Raw genomic sequence first — 17,548 nt, forward strand, 5'->3', positions numbered from 1 at the left:
CAGGTTAATCCCCTCCTACTTATTTGATTTAACTGATTTATGGATTCTAGGTAAATGTGGTAAGGCTTGGGGTACTGTATTAGTTACCTTGGGCTGCTATAAGTTATGGCAAGCTTGGTGGCTTAAAACAATAAAAATTTATTCTGTCACCATTCTGAAAGCTAGAAGTCTGAAATCATGGTGTCAGCAGAGCTTTGCTCCCTATGAAGACTCAAGAAAAGAATCTTCCTTGTCTCTTCCAGCTTCTGATGGCTTCTAGAAATCCCTTGGCATTCTCTGGTTCATAGCTGTATCACTCTAATCCCTGCTTCTGTCTTCAAATAGTCTTCTTCCCTGTATCTCTCAGTGTCCTCCCCTCCTGTGAGGATACCAGTCATTAGATTTGTACTAAGCCAGTACAAGCACATGTTTGATTCCTACCTTGATTACATCTGGAAAGACTCCTTTTCCAAATAGGGTCACATTCCATGGCTCCAGGTGGACGTGAATTCTGGGGGAACTTAGTCCATTACAGATATCACATCAAATTAGTTGCATTTTAATGTCACACAATTATAATTATTTCATAAGAAATAATGATCAATTGTATCAAAAAGGCATCAAATATGGGGTAATCAGTGACTTCTTCCACTCTCTTCTTGCTCCAAATGGGTCCCACACTACGTCTCAGCAGGATAGGTATTTGTAGCTAAAAGATACTGGTAGCTTTTAGTTGTACTTGATGCAGTTCTCATGTGGAGGGACACCAACTAGAGAGAGCTGGCTTTAAATCTCCTCTGCATGATGTAGAGTAGCTGTTTCCTCATGTAATTCTTTTAATGATTTGCAGTCATTTCACCAAAAAATGACCAATGGGGTAAAAAGTCAGCAAATCTAAGACAAGTCAATAAATTTTTAAATGGAAAAAATATGAAGCTATTTTCTGAAGTTCAGAATAAGAACATTTGCAGAATTAAAGTTATATTTACTATTTAGAATGTTGAGGTGTGGCTCTTTCTGTTTTAAGGCACACTAGAGCCTAGCATGCCTTTGGTAATTAAGTGGTTCCCAGCAAGTTCTGCATGGAGTTACCTGTTAGAGATCAAACTAGAACATTAAGGTCAGTCTGCAGTCTTCTACCTGCACTCAAGGAGTAAATCTCCCCCAACATAGGCAACCTTTTTATCTAAAGTCCAGAAGCCCCTCCTCACCATTAAAAACTGTGGCTTAGAAGCCATGATCTTTTAATCATTAAAATGTCTTCATTGAATCATTGGCATTAGGTGCTTGGCATCAGACAAATCAAGGATTAAAAGAGGTATAAGTCTTAATGAGCATCACACTGTAGTCAAATACTTCATTTTAAAGTGTGGTTTGGTTAAATATCAACATTTGTTTGTGATTATTTTACCTCTGTTTCAAACCACATACATTTCAACTTAGAAATTTAATCAAATTAAACATTATAAATCCAAGGGTATGCAGTAGCAACCAAGCAGTGATTGGCATGTTCAAGTGCCTGTTAGAATCACTACATCGCTGTTTATCTGAAAGAATGGGATTTCAGATGTGAATGACAGAAGACAGGGGAGGCAAGACATTCTGATTTCTATAACTATGACCATACATCGCTTTTATAAATTTTAAAAAAGTCTATGGTTTAAGTTTGGTTTGTCTTTTGAACATAACCTCTGTTAATTTTTTTCAGTTCTTTGTTTCAACACCAGTTTTCAGCTATGATGCCATTTCATACTACAAAATATTTAGCGACAAGGATGGCTACAAACATATTCACTATATCAAAGACACTGTGGTACGTTCCTTCCAAGATTTGTCTCCTCAAAGATCATTCACTTGAGGTTGCTCAAATAACGCTCAGTTTCACACAACATAATGTTTGTCTTTTTATAGGAAAATGCTATTCAAATTACAAGTGGCAAGTGGGAGGCCATAAATATATTCAGAGTAACACAGGATTCACTGTAAGTATTGCACGAAGCGCGATGCACCATTCAGGTTTTAATTGGCACCGATGGACATAAATGATACTGTACCAACTCTCTTAGTTGAGAAGATTTTTGTTACTCTATAATTCAGACAGTTGTGAGTTCATTTATGATTGCACATTTTAAAATAACTAGTCAAAATGATTTCCTTTTGGAAAAAAGTCTTCAGTAGGTGATCGTTTCTTTTCTGATACTTAGGTGATTATATAAAAAGTATATGATTTTAAAATAATAACTGGTTCTAAAGGCAAATTTTACTCTTCACCACTTGAAGCAATGAGCAAGTTTCAAAATTCCCTGGAGGGCAGCCCATAGATATGGAACATCTTTTGTAGTGATTCATTGTTATATAAGTTTAACATTATTATTTATAACAGCTATCGTTTATGGAGCAATTACGGTGTGCCAGATACTGTAAAGTAGAAATGATTATCCTAAGTTTGTAGATGAGAAAAGGGATACTCATAAAATTTAATTAACTTGGCCAAAGGCCACAGTTAGTTAGTAGCAGACTAGGATTCAATTCTAAAGCATTAAATCTAAGGCTGTTATTATTAACCTCAACAGGGAACTGCTTTCTTACAGTTCTTTCCTCTTTAGTCCATTCCACATACTATCTAAATAAACCATCTTCAAATAATCATTTATGATGAAACTTCTCTAATTCCCAAAGGATACTTTCTATCATTTCTAATATAGTCTGCATCTAGGAGTCCTCTCTTAGTGTTCAAAATCTGCCAGCTATTAGCTGGAATTCTAGGAGAAAAAGGTGAAGACCATTAGTCCAGGCTCATGAGATAAAAGCTTGTCAGAAGTCTATTGCCAATCTTTGGAATTCTTTGAATGGAAGGCAAAGGTGTTTGGATATTTTTTGGAGCAGCCATTAAAATCACTAGAGTAAGGGGGAGTGACATGTTCAAAACAGGTAGGCATAATGTGTTAAGAAGGTGGGGAAAAACTGAAGGCGGAGAGCCCCAGCTCTGGTCGTAAGAGGCGTGAACTAGAATAGTGGCAATGCAGTAGATGCTCTGAAGACAAAACTGCACCTCCTTCTTTGTTTGCATCCTTAGCCTTCAGCACAGCGCCTGACACAGAGGAGTTCAATGCACACTCTCTATAAATGGAAGAAGACAGAACGGGGTGGATGGTAAAGACAGATGAAGGCTAAACAGGACTGGCAAAGCAAGATTGTGAGGGAAAAGAGAGAGAAAAGAGGGAAACTGGACTCCACTGCAAGGGTTAGAGAGGGAGACAATCAGGGAAGCTTCCACGTAACAAAGAAGCAGCAGGCAGATGTTGGAGAAAGATCCTGAGTCCTTTTTTCAAAAGGAGTTTAAGGTGATGTGGGGATGGCAAGGGAAAGTGACGATGGGAGTTATGCGAAGTTAGTAAAGATGCATAGAAAGATGTTAGTTTAGGAGATACATTTGGTACTATAAATGAATTGTATTCCATTGCTTTTTTCTTAGTGCTAATAAGATTTTTATGGTATCTGGGATGCAGTGAGAACTGGACTGCCTAATTGCCCTGAGAATTAAACCAAACTTCAGTTATTCCAAACTTCTCACATTCCTGGGGAGAAATGACTGTTTCTGATACTCAGATGTACACACAGCAGAGTGAAAAACGTGTCATAAAACTGTATTTCCCACTTCACAGCTATTTTAAGACAGATTAGAGTCAGAACCCGGATACTTAAGTAGCAAGCGCGTTCTCTCATAACTTGTTTTGCATCTGGCTAGACGTACATGCCCTGTGTGTGGTATCCAGTGTGATATGCTCCATTAGTATCAAACCTGTCTATTGACAGAGCTTCTATAAAATAAATTCCAGGCGCACTCAGAATCACAGATAAAATTAAATAATATAGTACAGATTAACAAGTAAACTCTTCTTAATCATGGAAAAAACAAGGTGCAATATTAATCAAATTTCTTAATTTATTTTGCATGTTTCATAATGGATCAGAATATAATACACCTATAATAAAAACAGTATTCAGCATAATTTGATCTTCTGCTAATGATTTGGAAGTCAGAATAAATACCCAAAGTTTAGTTATGAATGGCAGTTATTTGTGTACCTAAGTGCCAATTAACAAATAGTTTAATTGGATGAATGCTTATCTATGTTAATATATTAGTAACAATTATATTATCATTTACTTATCAATACTTAATAATTTCTGAATATATTTTCAGGTTTTATTCTAGCAATGAATTTGAAGATTACCCAGGAAGAAAAAATATCTATAGGTAATTTATATCCATTTGTTCTGATATTTCTATATATTTATATTTTAATATTAAAAAATCATCATCCCCAGGAGATGGAAAATATTTTTAAAGTGTGGAATGCAATAAAAATCCTTTTATGAATTGAGAGAAAACATTTGGAGAATGTTGTATACTACATCAGTATTAAAAACACACACTCTCTAAAATGTTAGCCAATTCAAAATATTTGTTTTCAAATGGAAAAAAAAACAAGGAATTTGAATGTTCATCTAAATGCTAGATGCTATTTTGGTGCTAAACACTTTAACTAAATATAGAGGTAATTGAGGACACTTCTTTATTGAACACACATTTATTGAATACCTAGTATGAACCAGGCATTGTTTTTATTCTTATAATATGTGATTTCTTTTACTGTGGCTCACCTTGGCATAACTCATCTCTGTTCCTATATTAGGGTTTAAGTTTAGTCCAGTTGTCCCCTTGATGATTGAAATGGTGCCCTCAACAGCCCTTTCTGGATGTGGAAAGAAAAACAATAGTTACTACATGCTGATAGTCTATTATATACCAGGCACCTTTTAATCTGACTTACCTATGTAACTTCATTTAATTCCTACAGCACTACGAGGCAGGTAATGTTGATGCCAGGATTTGTACCTGGGCATGCTGATCTCTGAGCCCTTGCACTTAACTACCTCCCTAGTGTTTCCAAGGTCACACCTAAGTGAGGACATATGCCAGCATATTGACCCTCACAGAGGAAATGAGAAATGAGAAAATAAGAAATTTTCCCTCTGTCATATTTCTTTGTTCCCTCCTGGATCGTGATCTTACTTTATCACGAGGTCCTGACCTGCCCAGACCCTGGCATGACATCATCTAAACTCCTCCACAGGAATTCTGATTCTGAGGGTATGGGATAAGGTCCCCGAGTCTGTGTATTAAAGCCAATCAATCACCCTGTTCAGAAACCACACAGATGGCTCTGCAGAGTGAATGTGGGGCCAATGTGGGCCACGCAGATTGGCTTGTGTAGACTGCGTGGAGGGGGCATTCCCAGTCTGAGCTTCCACGAGCCCAAATTTCCTGCTGAAAGGAATGAAGGCACAGAAGGCACATAGAACTGCGATTTCTTGTTTCCAATTTGCTTATTATTAATTTCCCCTTCCTGATATATGGTAAGAACAGGGACTCTTTCTTGGTAATATTGCCAGATTTTCCTTTTATGTTTTGCCATGGGGTGGAAAAAGAGAGATAACAAGATGAAGAACTATGCATTCCCAAGCACTATGTGAAGAGTAAGACTTGAATGGTTATGGGAAGTGACTACCTCACTGCCATTTGAGCTGTTAGATATTTCTCCCACTCCAGGGGAACCACATAGGGCTTCTTCCTCAAGGTTTGTGTCTATTAAGGCAAAGATGGATCAAAAATCAAGCTACATCAAAATACTGTAATTCCCCTTTACTTTAAATGATATTGGCAACAGAAAAATAGAGTGGGTTTGATGTCAATATGTAAATTAGTCACTTTACATGGAGTAGTACATTTTGATAAATACAATCTCAAAATTTCAGCTTAGTTTTATTTTCATTTCCCTCTAGAATTAGCATTGGAAGCTATCCTCCAAGCAAGAAGTGTGTTACTTGCCATCTAAGGAAAGAAAGGTGCCAATATTACACAGCAACTTTCAGCGACTACGCCAAGTACTATGCACTTATCTGCTATGGTAGGTAACGAACCTCACATAAGCGTACCATCCCCATGGCCACTGTTGTCATCCTCATCACCTCTATCTGATCAATTCTTAGCTACAGTTAATGAGCACCTGTTATACATAACAATCTTATCGTGTGCTTGGGAAAAAAAAATGAAGGGAGAATAGGAAGGTATTATTATCTTCACTTTTTTTGCAGCTAAGGAAACAGAGCTTGGGGTAACAGAGTAATGTGCCAAATGTCCACACTGCTGCTAAGCACCAGCCAGGCTTAAAGCAAGGGTCTGTTGCCTCTAAGTCCTATGCTCTTAACCACCACATTCTGCAGCACTAAAATTGCATGCAAAGGCAATCTACCAGCTAGCCTTGGCAGGACTTGAGCAACACCAGAAAAACAAGTGTTCTCTGATAAAATGGTGGCTGGACTTTCGGCCCCATTTGCCCAGAGAAATGTCAAACTCTCACAGCCAGGGGAATGAACAATGGCTTAGAAACCTGAGATCCCCACCTCAGAGGTCAGTAATTCCTTAACCTGTAGTTTCAATGGGGATAGAAAATGAACCTTTGTCACTCAGTTTGTCCTTTTAAATTTGGAAAACATTGTTAGCAATGGATTCAAATATGAAAACCCATAGGTAATAAAACACACACAAAAAATTCCTGATTGTTTAGGACATATGTACATTTAATGAATAATTTCTACCCATATAATTTTATTTTATGCACAACCTTTTATTTATATCTTGAGCATGTGGCAAGCAATAAAACAGGTTAGGTTAAGAGGCCAATATAGATCAGTGAAATGTATCGGGGTCTAAGTAGTCATTATGGGGACTTGGGAATCTCCAATTCTCCAATCTCTGTCACTTCCCCCAACTTATTCCTGTCTTGGGGCTGGGAGAGAGAGTACTTGGAAAAGGTATTGCAAAATGTATGCTACCCTCCTATTTTGGTATCAGCTCCCCTGGTAGGGGTATGTGACTTAAAAAGAACAAACGGAATCTTTGACTGCTTGATATCCCTGCTCAGTTGCAGAGGCCCTGAAGATTCCATAAAGGAAACCAGAATGAAGGCCACCCTAATATGCCACTTGCTCAGTCCAGCCACCTGGCCCCTGAACCTGAGCTGCAGCTCCTTTGACTATGTGGACATGACTAAGCATTTTAACCCAAATGCTCTCTTCAAGATAGCACAAAGATGTCGGTTTGAAATAACACTTTCATAAAATGTTTGGTCAGTGGCATCTTTGAAATGTCAAGAGATTGTTGTGCATGACCATATGTGCTGATTGTGGTTACTGGCATTTAAAGGTATACATTAAATGTCCCTCTCAAGTTATATGCAACATTTTTCAACCCAAGCTATGTATTTATGCAACATAGATTGAAAGCTTACATGCCAGGCACATAGTATCATTGAGCTTACCATACTGAGTCATCTGTTTATCTATCTTTTTCTCCTGAAAGGCGAGGGCTACTTTCTTTTCATCTTTGTATTCCTAAGACCAAGAAGAATGTCTAATACATAATGGACATTCAATATTTGTAGCATTAACATAGGTATGAGGTAATATCAAAGCATTGCTGTGCCTTGCAAAGTCTACCAAAAAACTGGTTTTATGCTGATGTATTTGTTGAGGAATGCATCAGTGACACTACATTTTTACATCCATGTTCTTATATATGTATACGTTCTGCATTTGTATAATGCTCTAATGTTTTGGGAAGGCATTGTCCCACATTTTATATTACTTTGTCTTCCTAATATTTACTTGAGCCTATGTGCCCACTGAAGAAATGAAGAATAAAAGCCTAAACTCTTATCAAAAGTTGGTGGAAGAGTCCTTTCTAGAACTTGAATCGCCTGACTTTTCCACCACTCACTCTTCCTCGGCAGTATGGTAATTTCCCATTTAGCAAAAAATATACTGTGTGGGAAGCATCACATCGTCTGGTGTTTTTGAAGCTCCAGTAAAATGAGTCACTGCGCCATCATAGGAAAAACCTTGAAATCTTTCCCTTCAGGACTAAGAGTAAAGCCTCATTATGTAACTTCAAACTCTCCCAAGGGATGGTGAGTAAGTCCCAGTTGACAGGATTTAAACAGGTAAAATCATATCGATGATGCTGATGGAACAAAAGCATACAAGATAAGTTTCTCAAGGACTGATGTTTAGGCTGCTATGATCATACCCTCCGTCCAGTGTCAAATGCAGTCAGTCATTAATTGGTCTCATTTTTTAGGCAAAAAAAGGAAAAAGATATGCATGTTTCCATTACTGAAACTATGCACCCATGAAAATTCCACAAGTTAGATACTGGTTGTTTAGTCTAGAAATTTAGATTCATGCTCACATCTTTACATGCTTACCGAAAGTGTAATATGTGTATTTGTCCTTTTTCATAACTTTGATGAAAAACTGATCAAAATAAAAATCTCTGCAATAACATTCTATAAAATTCTGAGATTCCACACAGGAACCTTTGGGTCCTGAGGGAGCCTAATAAATACTATCCCTTTTTCTCATTTCCAAATTAGACTAGGATTCAGATGGGAAACCAAAATATTATCTTTCTTATTTGTAAAGGCTGGTTGGAAAATGTGGTAAAGCTGTGTGGCTTTCCAATACCCAATATTGCACCCCAGAATTGTACTTACACAAATATGGGTACAACAGGGCAGCCACAATCTTCCCCCATGGAGCCTGGCACTGGCACAAGTATAGCACTGAGGAACAGATCAAAAGCATGTTCTCTGCAGGCAGAAAGATGCCAGAAGCAAAACAGAAGGAGCTACTCATACCCAAGTCTTCTCAGAACTCTACAAAAAATTCATTTTTCCTCTGCTTTGCATGGGCCAAGCATGCTATTCTAATGGGTTCCCTCCACACAGAAGGCAGCATCCTCACCTGTATCCTGTTCATTTGTCTCATTTTTTGAGCAAATGAACAACTATCCCCAACTTCCACATTTGTTGCTTTTAACCTATTGAGCACCTGAGGAAATTTACGTTTAAAAGGTATACTTCCAGACATTATTTGATTCTGTACTTCAGGTAAGAAATAGTTAGTTTTTAATTATTTGTAGGTCTTGTTAAAATGGCCAGTTTCTGCACAGAGAAGCTGAATGCATGTTGGACTATGTAGTGGACACTGGTGTGCCAGCCAGATCCCTTCATCCCCATCTTCAGGACTGACTCGCTCATTTCTCCAGCTGAGAGTGCTAGTGGCTCACGACTCACAGCTGACCACCCCTACTGCTACCTTCCCCCACCACACACTGGAGTTTTCTCTTCTCCCAGACCATATCCAATGGCTGCTCCATGCTAGAGGTTAAAGGCCAGCCTTGTTGCCCTACTGAAGACAACTCTACAAGTCATCTAGGGGTCTTTATGTGACAGTATTGACCTCCACCTTCCTTCCCTGTCCTATTCTTCCTCCGCTTCACCCAGAAGTGTGCATCTCAATACCACCCCCAAAACTTCCTTCCAGAACTGCTTCCCAGGTACCTGCCACAGCATTTCTTTAAAGGAAGTATATCCCATATAAACTTCTGCATGTATTACTGCATGGAAAAAATACTGGATTTTACCCATCCAAATAAACTGAACATTGAACCAAGAAGCCAGATTGAAAATACAATCTGGGTAGTCATGAAGGTTATTTGATAATAAAGACACAGTCAAAACTGGCCCAATACAGCATGACATCTTCCCAGAAGGCCATTTGTCACTGCAGCTTCTGGGGTGCATTTGTGTAATTAGATATTAACAATTCAGGATTAGTCTTGGAAAAGTGCACAGGCAAGGCTTCTCTCACAGCTGTTCTTTGAGTGGGCTTTGATCTCATGTATTGTTTAAATGTAACTTAAAAGTGATGTTTTCTTCTTTATGGGGAAAAAATAGCTGCAGAATTAAAAGATGTACTGGCACTTGACACTAATCATAAATACAACCAGCAGCCCATCTTGAAAACAAAGTGTTATTTTAACACTAAGCCATGATTTTGTTTTCATCCTGCACACAGGCCCGGGTATCCCTATTTCTACTCTTCATGATGGACGCACTGATCAAGGTACTCTCTCTCTCTTGCATGCTATTTATCTTGTCTCAAGAAATCCTGAAATCTCTGTGATACTCCGCTAGAGAAAGCAGGACAGTTTTCCCACACCAAGGGTAACTGCAACAGAATCCTGTTATCACACAACTTATTATCGCACAGATTTGGATATTATTTGGGTCAAACATGATCCTATGAAATTTAATAATTCTTTGCAATGAGAACCTGGCATATCACAGATGAGTTATATCAGAGAGTTTAATTCTATCTTCTCCAATCAGCCTTATAAAAAGCACAGATTAGAATTGGGAAAAAACTTAGCACATTCAGTACGATCTTCCTTCCAAAATAGAATTCCTAGGATTTTTTTTGCTCAGGGGGTTGGGGGTAGGGGATTGTTTGTGTGTGTGTGTGTGTGCGTGCGTGTGTGTGTGTGTGTGTGTTAACATCCCAAACCGGAAACAAATTCTACATGTAACTTCTTCATTTCAGAGCAGAAGGTGACTGGCATGCCAGCTTTTTTTTGTTTTAACAGCTACATCACATTGTTGTCATGTATGAATGCCCTGAAATTTGGAGGCTTTTTCCATTTTCAACTGCTATTAAGGCAGTCCTCCTGTATCCTGTATTTGTGATATGGGTTCAGAATAGTTCACATCTCAAAGATGACGTTTTTGCTCTCAACAGAGTTGTCCAAGTGTCTAATTGTTCTGATACTCTTCCTGCTGGCTGTCTATTATATTTTGATTTACTATTAAGCAACATTATGGGTTGGAGTTGTTTGAGGCTGGGGACAATGAGGCAGATATCACTTTCTTCAGCACTCGTGCCTGCAATTGTCCCTGGACAGCTTTGGTGACAAGTCAGGAGACTGCCTTGGGATTAGTTTGGCTGTCAGCTCAATGGCTCAAATACAGGTGAAAATAACGAGAAAAAAACTGGAGTCGATTCAGGAACTCTGGACAGGACAGACATTGTAATTATGGGACTGTGAACTTAGTTTCATTTTAAGGTTTTTTTTTTAAACCTTGTGTCTAATAAGGAAATACTTTTAAGAATAACGGGTTTTATTTCTTAATTTGGCCACCTCAGTCAGTGAGATTGATTTCAAGTAGACAAGGATTTGTTTTAATAGAAATCACCATCAGTGTATAATTCTCATTTTATGATGACTGCAATATAATAGCCAGCCTTTCTTTTTCCATACCATGAATTTCTACTTTCTTGAGATCCTTATTAGATTCCTGGCAAATCTCTGTACTGATTTTGAAGCTCTATCACTTTACTCACTATTTACAAAATAGGTAGTGTTCGTGTTGACCTCAAATATGTCTGACGTAATTAAATAAGTGCTAACTGAAAAAGATAGAATTCAAATTCTTTCAGAGCACAGTTCCACAACTTGCCTAATGTGAAATTATTCTCCTGTATTCATTATAAATACAGATTCGCAGACCTTCCCCAAAGATTTTAATACGGTACGTCTTATATTATGCTTGAAAATTTGTATTTTTAACAGTAAATGTTCAGCTGCTGATTTGCAGCAGATGCTGTGTCTCTTATTTACATTGGGTTTAGTGTCAGCAATCTCCATTCAACAAATATTTATGGAACTTCTACCACATTAAGCCAGGCACTGTGCTAGTTCCTGGGTCTATAAAATAAAGAGATACCAGGTTAGATAATGTCCTTGTCCTCAATGAGGTTATAAATGAGTGGGGAATATGAACATGGAAATGGGCAGTTACAATACAGTTGGGTAAGTTCTAAGATAGGAGAGCTACCGAAAGCCTGGAGGCACACAGGAAGAGCAGCTCATCTGGGTTGAGGGGTTAGGAAATGTTTCCTAATGATAGCTACCACAAACCTGAAACTCATGAATATGACGTAGGTGTTGATGCTGTTTGGATAACTGGCTTGAAATTAATGGTTTTTTATTGACATAGAGCACTCATTGTGGAGACCAGCCTTTGGGATGATGATGAATTTTGTTTTAAATGTTGAGTTTGAGAGGCTGATGGGATATCTAAATGGAGCTGCTCTGTAGTGACAGCATTTTGGATCTGGATGCCAGAAGACCCGTTTGGACTGAGATAATGATGAAAGTCATTAGTTTATGGAGCGCATGGCTACTAAGGCCTTGGAAGTGGATTATATGAGCAGAATGGACAAAACAAGAGTGCATAGAGTTAGTGGAGAGTGAGCGTACAACAAAACTGAATGGAACATCAACACTTAGAAATGGAAGGAGAAAAATGAGCCTGGAGAGGAGACCAAGAGGGAACAGAAGCAGAGGGATAAACTTGACAGTATGGTATTGTGGAAAGCAGGGGAGGAGAGGAGCTCAAGGAGGAGGAAATAATCAGCTGTGTCAGATGCTGCAGAGAGTGAAGGAAGACTTGCTCTAAATTAATGGACTCAGCAAGAGGGAGATTGACATTAGCTTGGTCTGAGCGATTTCAGTGGAGCAGTGGAGGTGGAAGCCAGATTAAAGCAAAATTAGGTCTGCATAAGTGAGTTAAAAAAGGCAGTATTTCCAGTCGGTCTGTGATGAGAAAAGGGGATTGGTGGGATGGAAGCTGTAAAAGATTGTTGTAGGTTTAATTCTGTTTTTGAAAGAGGATAAACATTTGAGTATGAGTAAATGTTGATAGAGGAAATCAGGAGAAAAAATGGATTGAAAACTTAGAGGAGGGAGGTTCCTAAGAAGTTGAGAGAGGATGCAGTTCAGAGAGAGGTGAGGAGATTAACATCTTGTGATGAGATGGGAGAAAATAAAGAAATTGTTAGTATAATTGTATGAAAGTTGGAACATAATGAAATGGTTTCATTTTCCCTGCAAAGAGGGGGAAGGTTATTTGAAAATAGCAAGTAATACTTGAACCAGATTCTGTGGGAATCCAGAAGAGCTGGAATTGACAGGGAGGGCCTAGTTAAAGGTTAGTTGCTTTGGGCACAGAAAATGCTCATTAAAATTAACCAATTCATGACATGCCCCTATTAATCATCCTTTCCATGGATTCTTTACATAATTTAATTAACGAACAATATGGGATAGTAAACGATTCAAAAAGAAATCAAGTATAAGACCCATCATTCTGACAACTCAATTTTATTACAATGAAGAGTCTACAAATACATATGGAGCATATACTTCACGCCAGATACTAGGTACTGTGTGTGCAGGGTACTGAGTATACAGTGATGGGTGAAAAAGTAAAAGGTACAGTTTGACCTGTACTCCCCTTGCTAGGTTATAGATTTTTAATGCACAGCCTTATTGAGAAGCCAGCTGCCACCTCTCACTCTCCCCACAGCCCTGCGAGATAGCGTTTGTGCTCCAAGAGATGAAAAAACTGCCCACTCACTATCCATAAAAATGCAACTCTGAACCATAAAAGCATTTAGATTAAATTTGGCATTTCATTAAGTCATGTATCAGAAAAGTTCAACAGCTAAGAACAGAATGGAGAAGGAGTCAAAGCCGTAAAAACATGACAACACCCAGATATTGTCTCTCACTTCTAGTGCTTATGGTAAAATAATAAAAATAACAATCAGTCAATCAATCAGCCACTCTGTGTGCTTGGTCCACACAGGAGTCTCTTTATCCATGGCAGCTCCACACACAGAATCCATGCAAGAATGAAGGGGTTGGCTCTACTGTACTTAGAATTATGTATTCATTTTACTTTTTCGGTTTTAATTTTTAAGGTGTCATAAGTATCTCTTCCCTGATGGATTACCCAAAGTTAATGTGAAATTCATTATGTATCTTATACAAATCATACCCAAAACATCTATACTTGTGCTAAGATTAAATATAACATGTTGGAGCAAAATGCCATGAGTATATGAAAACTGAGAGTTACAAGAGAAGTGGTTTGGCAAATTTAGTATAGTTACAAGCACTCCTCCAGTTCCCTCTCTTCAGAGACCACTCTTTCAAAAAGGCATAAAAACAAGAAGTCCATGGACATCTTTTGTAGAAATAAACATATCTCACAAGTCATCCAGCCCCTCTTTCAAAAGATAAAGCTAGAACTGCACATAATTGAAAGATTAACTTTTCTAGAGAAGATGCTGATGTAAATCCCAGGTTCAAAATAAAGCCTACAAAAAGCCCTCTATTGCTAGAAACGTATTTGCATCTATGACCAATCTACAGATTCAGAAGAGTAATAGATTTGTTCCTTTTCAAATATTAAGGTGTGAAATATAACTGTATTCAAGCATACATAGTAGTTTTTAGATTTTTGAAGGTTTAACACAGAGAAAGAGCATATTGTGTGTATATGTGTATTGTTGTCTTACTCAGATATATAACTATCTTGAGAGAAAGGATTTGAAAGACTATCATACACAGTAATTCAATTTCCAAAAAAGGGAAAATATCCTATGTTAGTCAAGTACAACAGGAAATGGGTAAGAAAAAAAAACATTTCTAAAATCACATAAATAATATTCAACTTTAAATTGAAAATTTAAAAAAAACTTTGTAATTACACAATTAATTATTTTAAATTTGAAGACTTAGGAATCCAGATTGTATTTCCACTACATTTTTTTAAGTATATGATAAAAAAAATAAAGCCTACTTAGGTCATGGCTTTAAACTTAAAAACAAAATAGGTTTAGAGGGAAAAACATGGTTGAATAAACATTGTTGCGCCCGTGATTTTGCTCAAAATGTGTTTTGATACCATTAGGATTAATTAAGGAGATAGTGATTAAAATGTGATGTCCTTCACAAGCGTGTATCTGCTCTAAAGCTTGGATTATAAATACATTTGTCAATATGAAACTTCTTAAGCAAGCATTTCACAGTTTCAGTTTCACCCATATTGAAGTCAAAGGAATTTTAAGGAAAAAATTGTTCATGGAAATACTTTTGATTAAAATGAACATTTAACTTTTTTCAGAAATTAAAATCCTGGAAGGAAACAAGGAATTGGAAGATGCTCTGAAAAATATCCAGCTGCCTAAAGAGGAAATTAAGAAGCTTGAAGTAGATGAAATTAGTAAGATCTTTTAAAAACTTTTCATTTATAGATATGAAGCTGAGCAATTTTCTTGCTTTCAAAAAAGTGTAGGGTAAACATTAGAGTGCAAATTCTGTGATCTATTCATCTTACAGGATTTCATTTAAAATAATCTTACTCTAATGATATTTAGTTTTACTAAATATCTTTAATATGTTTGTGAATACGGTTGATCCTATACTTTTTCAATAGCTTCCTTTCCACATTGACATTTTTTAATAAGAACTTAACTAATTTTAATTTTAGAGTGTGTCTTTCTAGAACGAACAGTAATTCAAGATTTCTAGTCATTTATACATTAAACACAAAAATTTAATGAAAGTTACTTTTAAATATATCCTCAATTCTTAACAATTCAGTAGTTGTAAATTGATCTTATGGTATATATTGCTATTAAAGACAATAAATGATGCTATGAGTACTGTGGAATATAGATTTTTCTCCTTTTTTTTTCCTCACAGCTTTATGGTACAAGATGATTCTTCCTCCTCAATTTGACAGATCAAAGAAGTATCCCTTGCTAATTCAAGTGTATGTAATATTTTCTTTGGTGTAAAAACTATTTACTGAAAATATGTTAGATGAAATACACATTTATGAAATAGAATGAACCATTCTCCTTGGTAACCGTTCCTATTGATGCTGTTTTTATATATTCCTCAACTAATCAGAGTAAATAAAATATGGCTATTTAAAATAGATTGAGGAAGTTTTGAGATTTTAGCTGGACTTGCTTGCATTTGCTGTGTCAAATTTCCTTTGTATGGCAATTTGCCGAATGTGTCAGAATACCTTTGAAATAGAGAAATTGCAGCCAAAAAAAATATTGTAAATCATCTTCGCGTCTTATGTAATTGAGTTAGAAATGAAATAAAGGAATAGAATACATTTAGTGGAATCACACCCAAAATCAGTGCTGACCTACACACAATTTGCTTAAAACACCAAGCATTTTTTTTAGTATATCTTATGTCTGCTTTTAGCAAGTGGCAGGTGGCAGAAATGACGAAAAACCCACACATATTCCTTGAAATGCCAACCCTAGATGTATCCGTTTTGGGGAATAGGAGAGGCTGTGTCCCAAAACAACTTCCTTGTAGCAAACCTCTGGGAAAAGCCTGGACTCCTCTTGATTTTGAGCCAGTTCTAACGCCATTGTTATTTTATCACATAATTGTACTGGGAATTACTAGAAGCAATGCTTGGCAAGGATGGGAAATTTAGTTTTATAAAAGAATCAAAGATTTTTTTTTCCCTTTAGGTATGGTGGTCCCTGCAGTCAGAGTGTAAGGTCTGTATTTGCTGTTAATTGGATATCTTATCTTGCAAGTAAGGAAGGGATGGTCATTGCCTTGGTGGATGGTCGAGGAACAGCTTTCCAAGGTGACAAATTTCTGTATGCAGTGTATCGAAAGCTGGGTGTTTATGAAGTTGAAGACCAGATTACAGCTGTCAGGTGAGCACCTTCTCATTCAAGCAGACGTCAACGTTCAACAAAAGTCATGCAATCACTATTGTGTTTCTTCATTCTTAATGACTTCATTCTGTTTTTTCTCTCTCTCTCTTTCTAACTTGGTCTAAAACTATCACTAATCTTAAAGGGGTATTTTTGCCAAATATGGAATAAAAGTATTCATGGAAGAGAGCTAATAAATGTATATAAAAATGATTTCAAGTGCTAAATGACAACCTCTTTTGATGTGCTGTCATTCATTCTCTTTTAATTTAGTTCCATTACTTAACAATTGATAGAAAAACTTAACTCTAATGATGATCTTCAGGCAAACAAATGTCTGAATTTGTTCAAGCATTGTGGATTCTACCTCATAAGTGTAGAAACAGCTCCAGATTTTATCATCACTGCAGACTTTTAGATGTTAGGCATTCATTTGTGGTTAAACTAGCTATCAGTCAGCCATGGCAGCATAAAAGTGTTTGCCTATTTTCATCTGACAAATCTGAGTCATTTTACACAACAGAAATTATATTATGAAAACATTTAGAGGACAGACAGATTCATAATCTGATTTCTTCTTCACAACTATATTTTCAAACATGGTTTATGGTTCAATCACTTTTTTCGGAAATAGGACTATATAGGTATCAAAATTGTGACTTCTTTAGAAACACAGTGCAAATATTTCTTGCAATGTCTCTATAGTTGTTGGGTTTCTGTTATTATGTTATGAGTAGGTGAAGCTAGAGAATAATAGTTTATAAATCTAAAAGGTAGGCTAATTGCACTCTTTAGTCATGAATATATATGCATGTGCAGAGCTAAAGGTCAAACACTGCTTCACAGGCACACAGCAATTTGGAAATTTCTTTAGTACATTTTTTATCTCCTTACTGTCACCAACACTTAATTATTTCACTACAACATGCAGAACTAAGATAATATTTTACAGCCAGGAGCCAGGCCTAGATAACACTTTTCTATATTTTTGTCTCTAATCAAAGCAGAAGAGATTAGACTCACAAGTGATTATTTTTTAAAATATTAATAA

At 36.8% G+C, this 17,548-nt stretch overlaps 1 protein-coding gene across 1 annotated transcript in view; it reads left to right on the forward strand.

Moving 5' to 3' along the window:
* Positions 1–17,548, forward strand: part of FAP (fibroblast activation protein alpha) — a 70,394-nt gene that overhangs the window by 36,864 nt on the left and 15,982 nt on the right. The window contains exons 13-20 of the mRNA XM_002749390.6: positions 1,688–1,792; positions 1,891–1,961; positions 4,187–4,240; positions 5,830–5,954; positions 9,967–10,014; positions 14,922–15,020; positions 15,503–15,572; positions 16,303–16,497. Of these exons, the coding sequence (XP_002749436.1) occupies positions 1,688–1,792; positions 1,891–1,961; positions 4,187–4,240; positions 5,830–5,954; positions 9,967–10,014; positions 14,922–15,020; positions 15,503–15,572; positions 16,303–16,497 (767 nt within the window). The remainder of the gene's footprint in view (positions 1–1,687; positions 1,793–1,890; positions 1,962–4,186; positions 4,241–5,829; positions 5,955–9,966; positions 10,015–14,921; positions 15,021–15,502; positions 15,573–16,302; positions 16,498–17,548) is intronic.

This window comes from Callithrix jacchus, chromosome 6 (assembly GCF_049354715.1).
Source record: "Callithrix jacchus isolate 240 chromosome 6, calJac240_pri, whole genome shotgun sequence".
In the NCBI taxonomy this organism is placed as follows: Eukaryota; Metazoa; Chordata; class Mammalia; order Primates; family Cebidae; genus Callithrix; species Callithrix jacchus.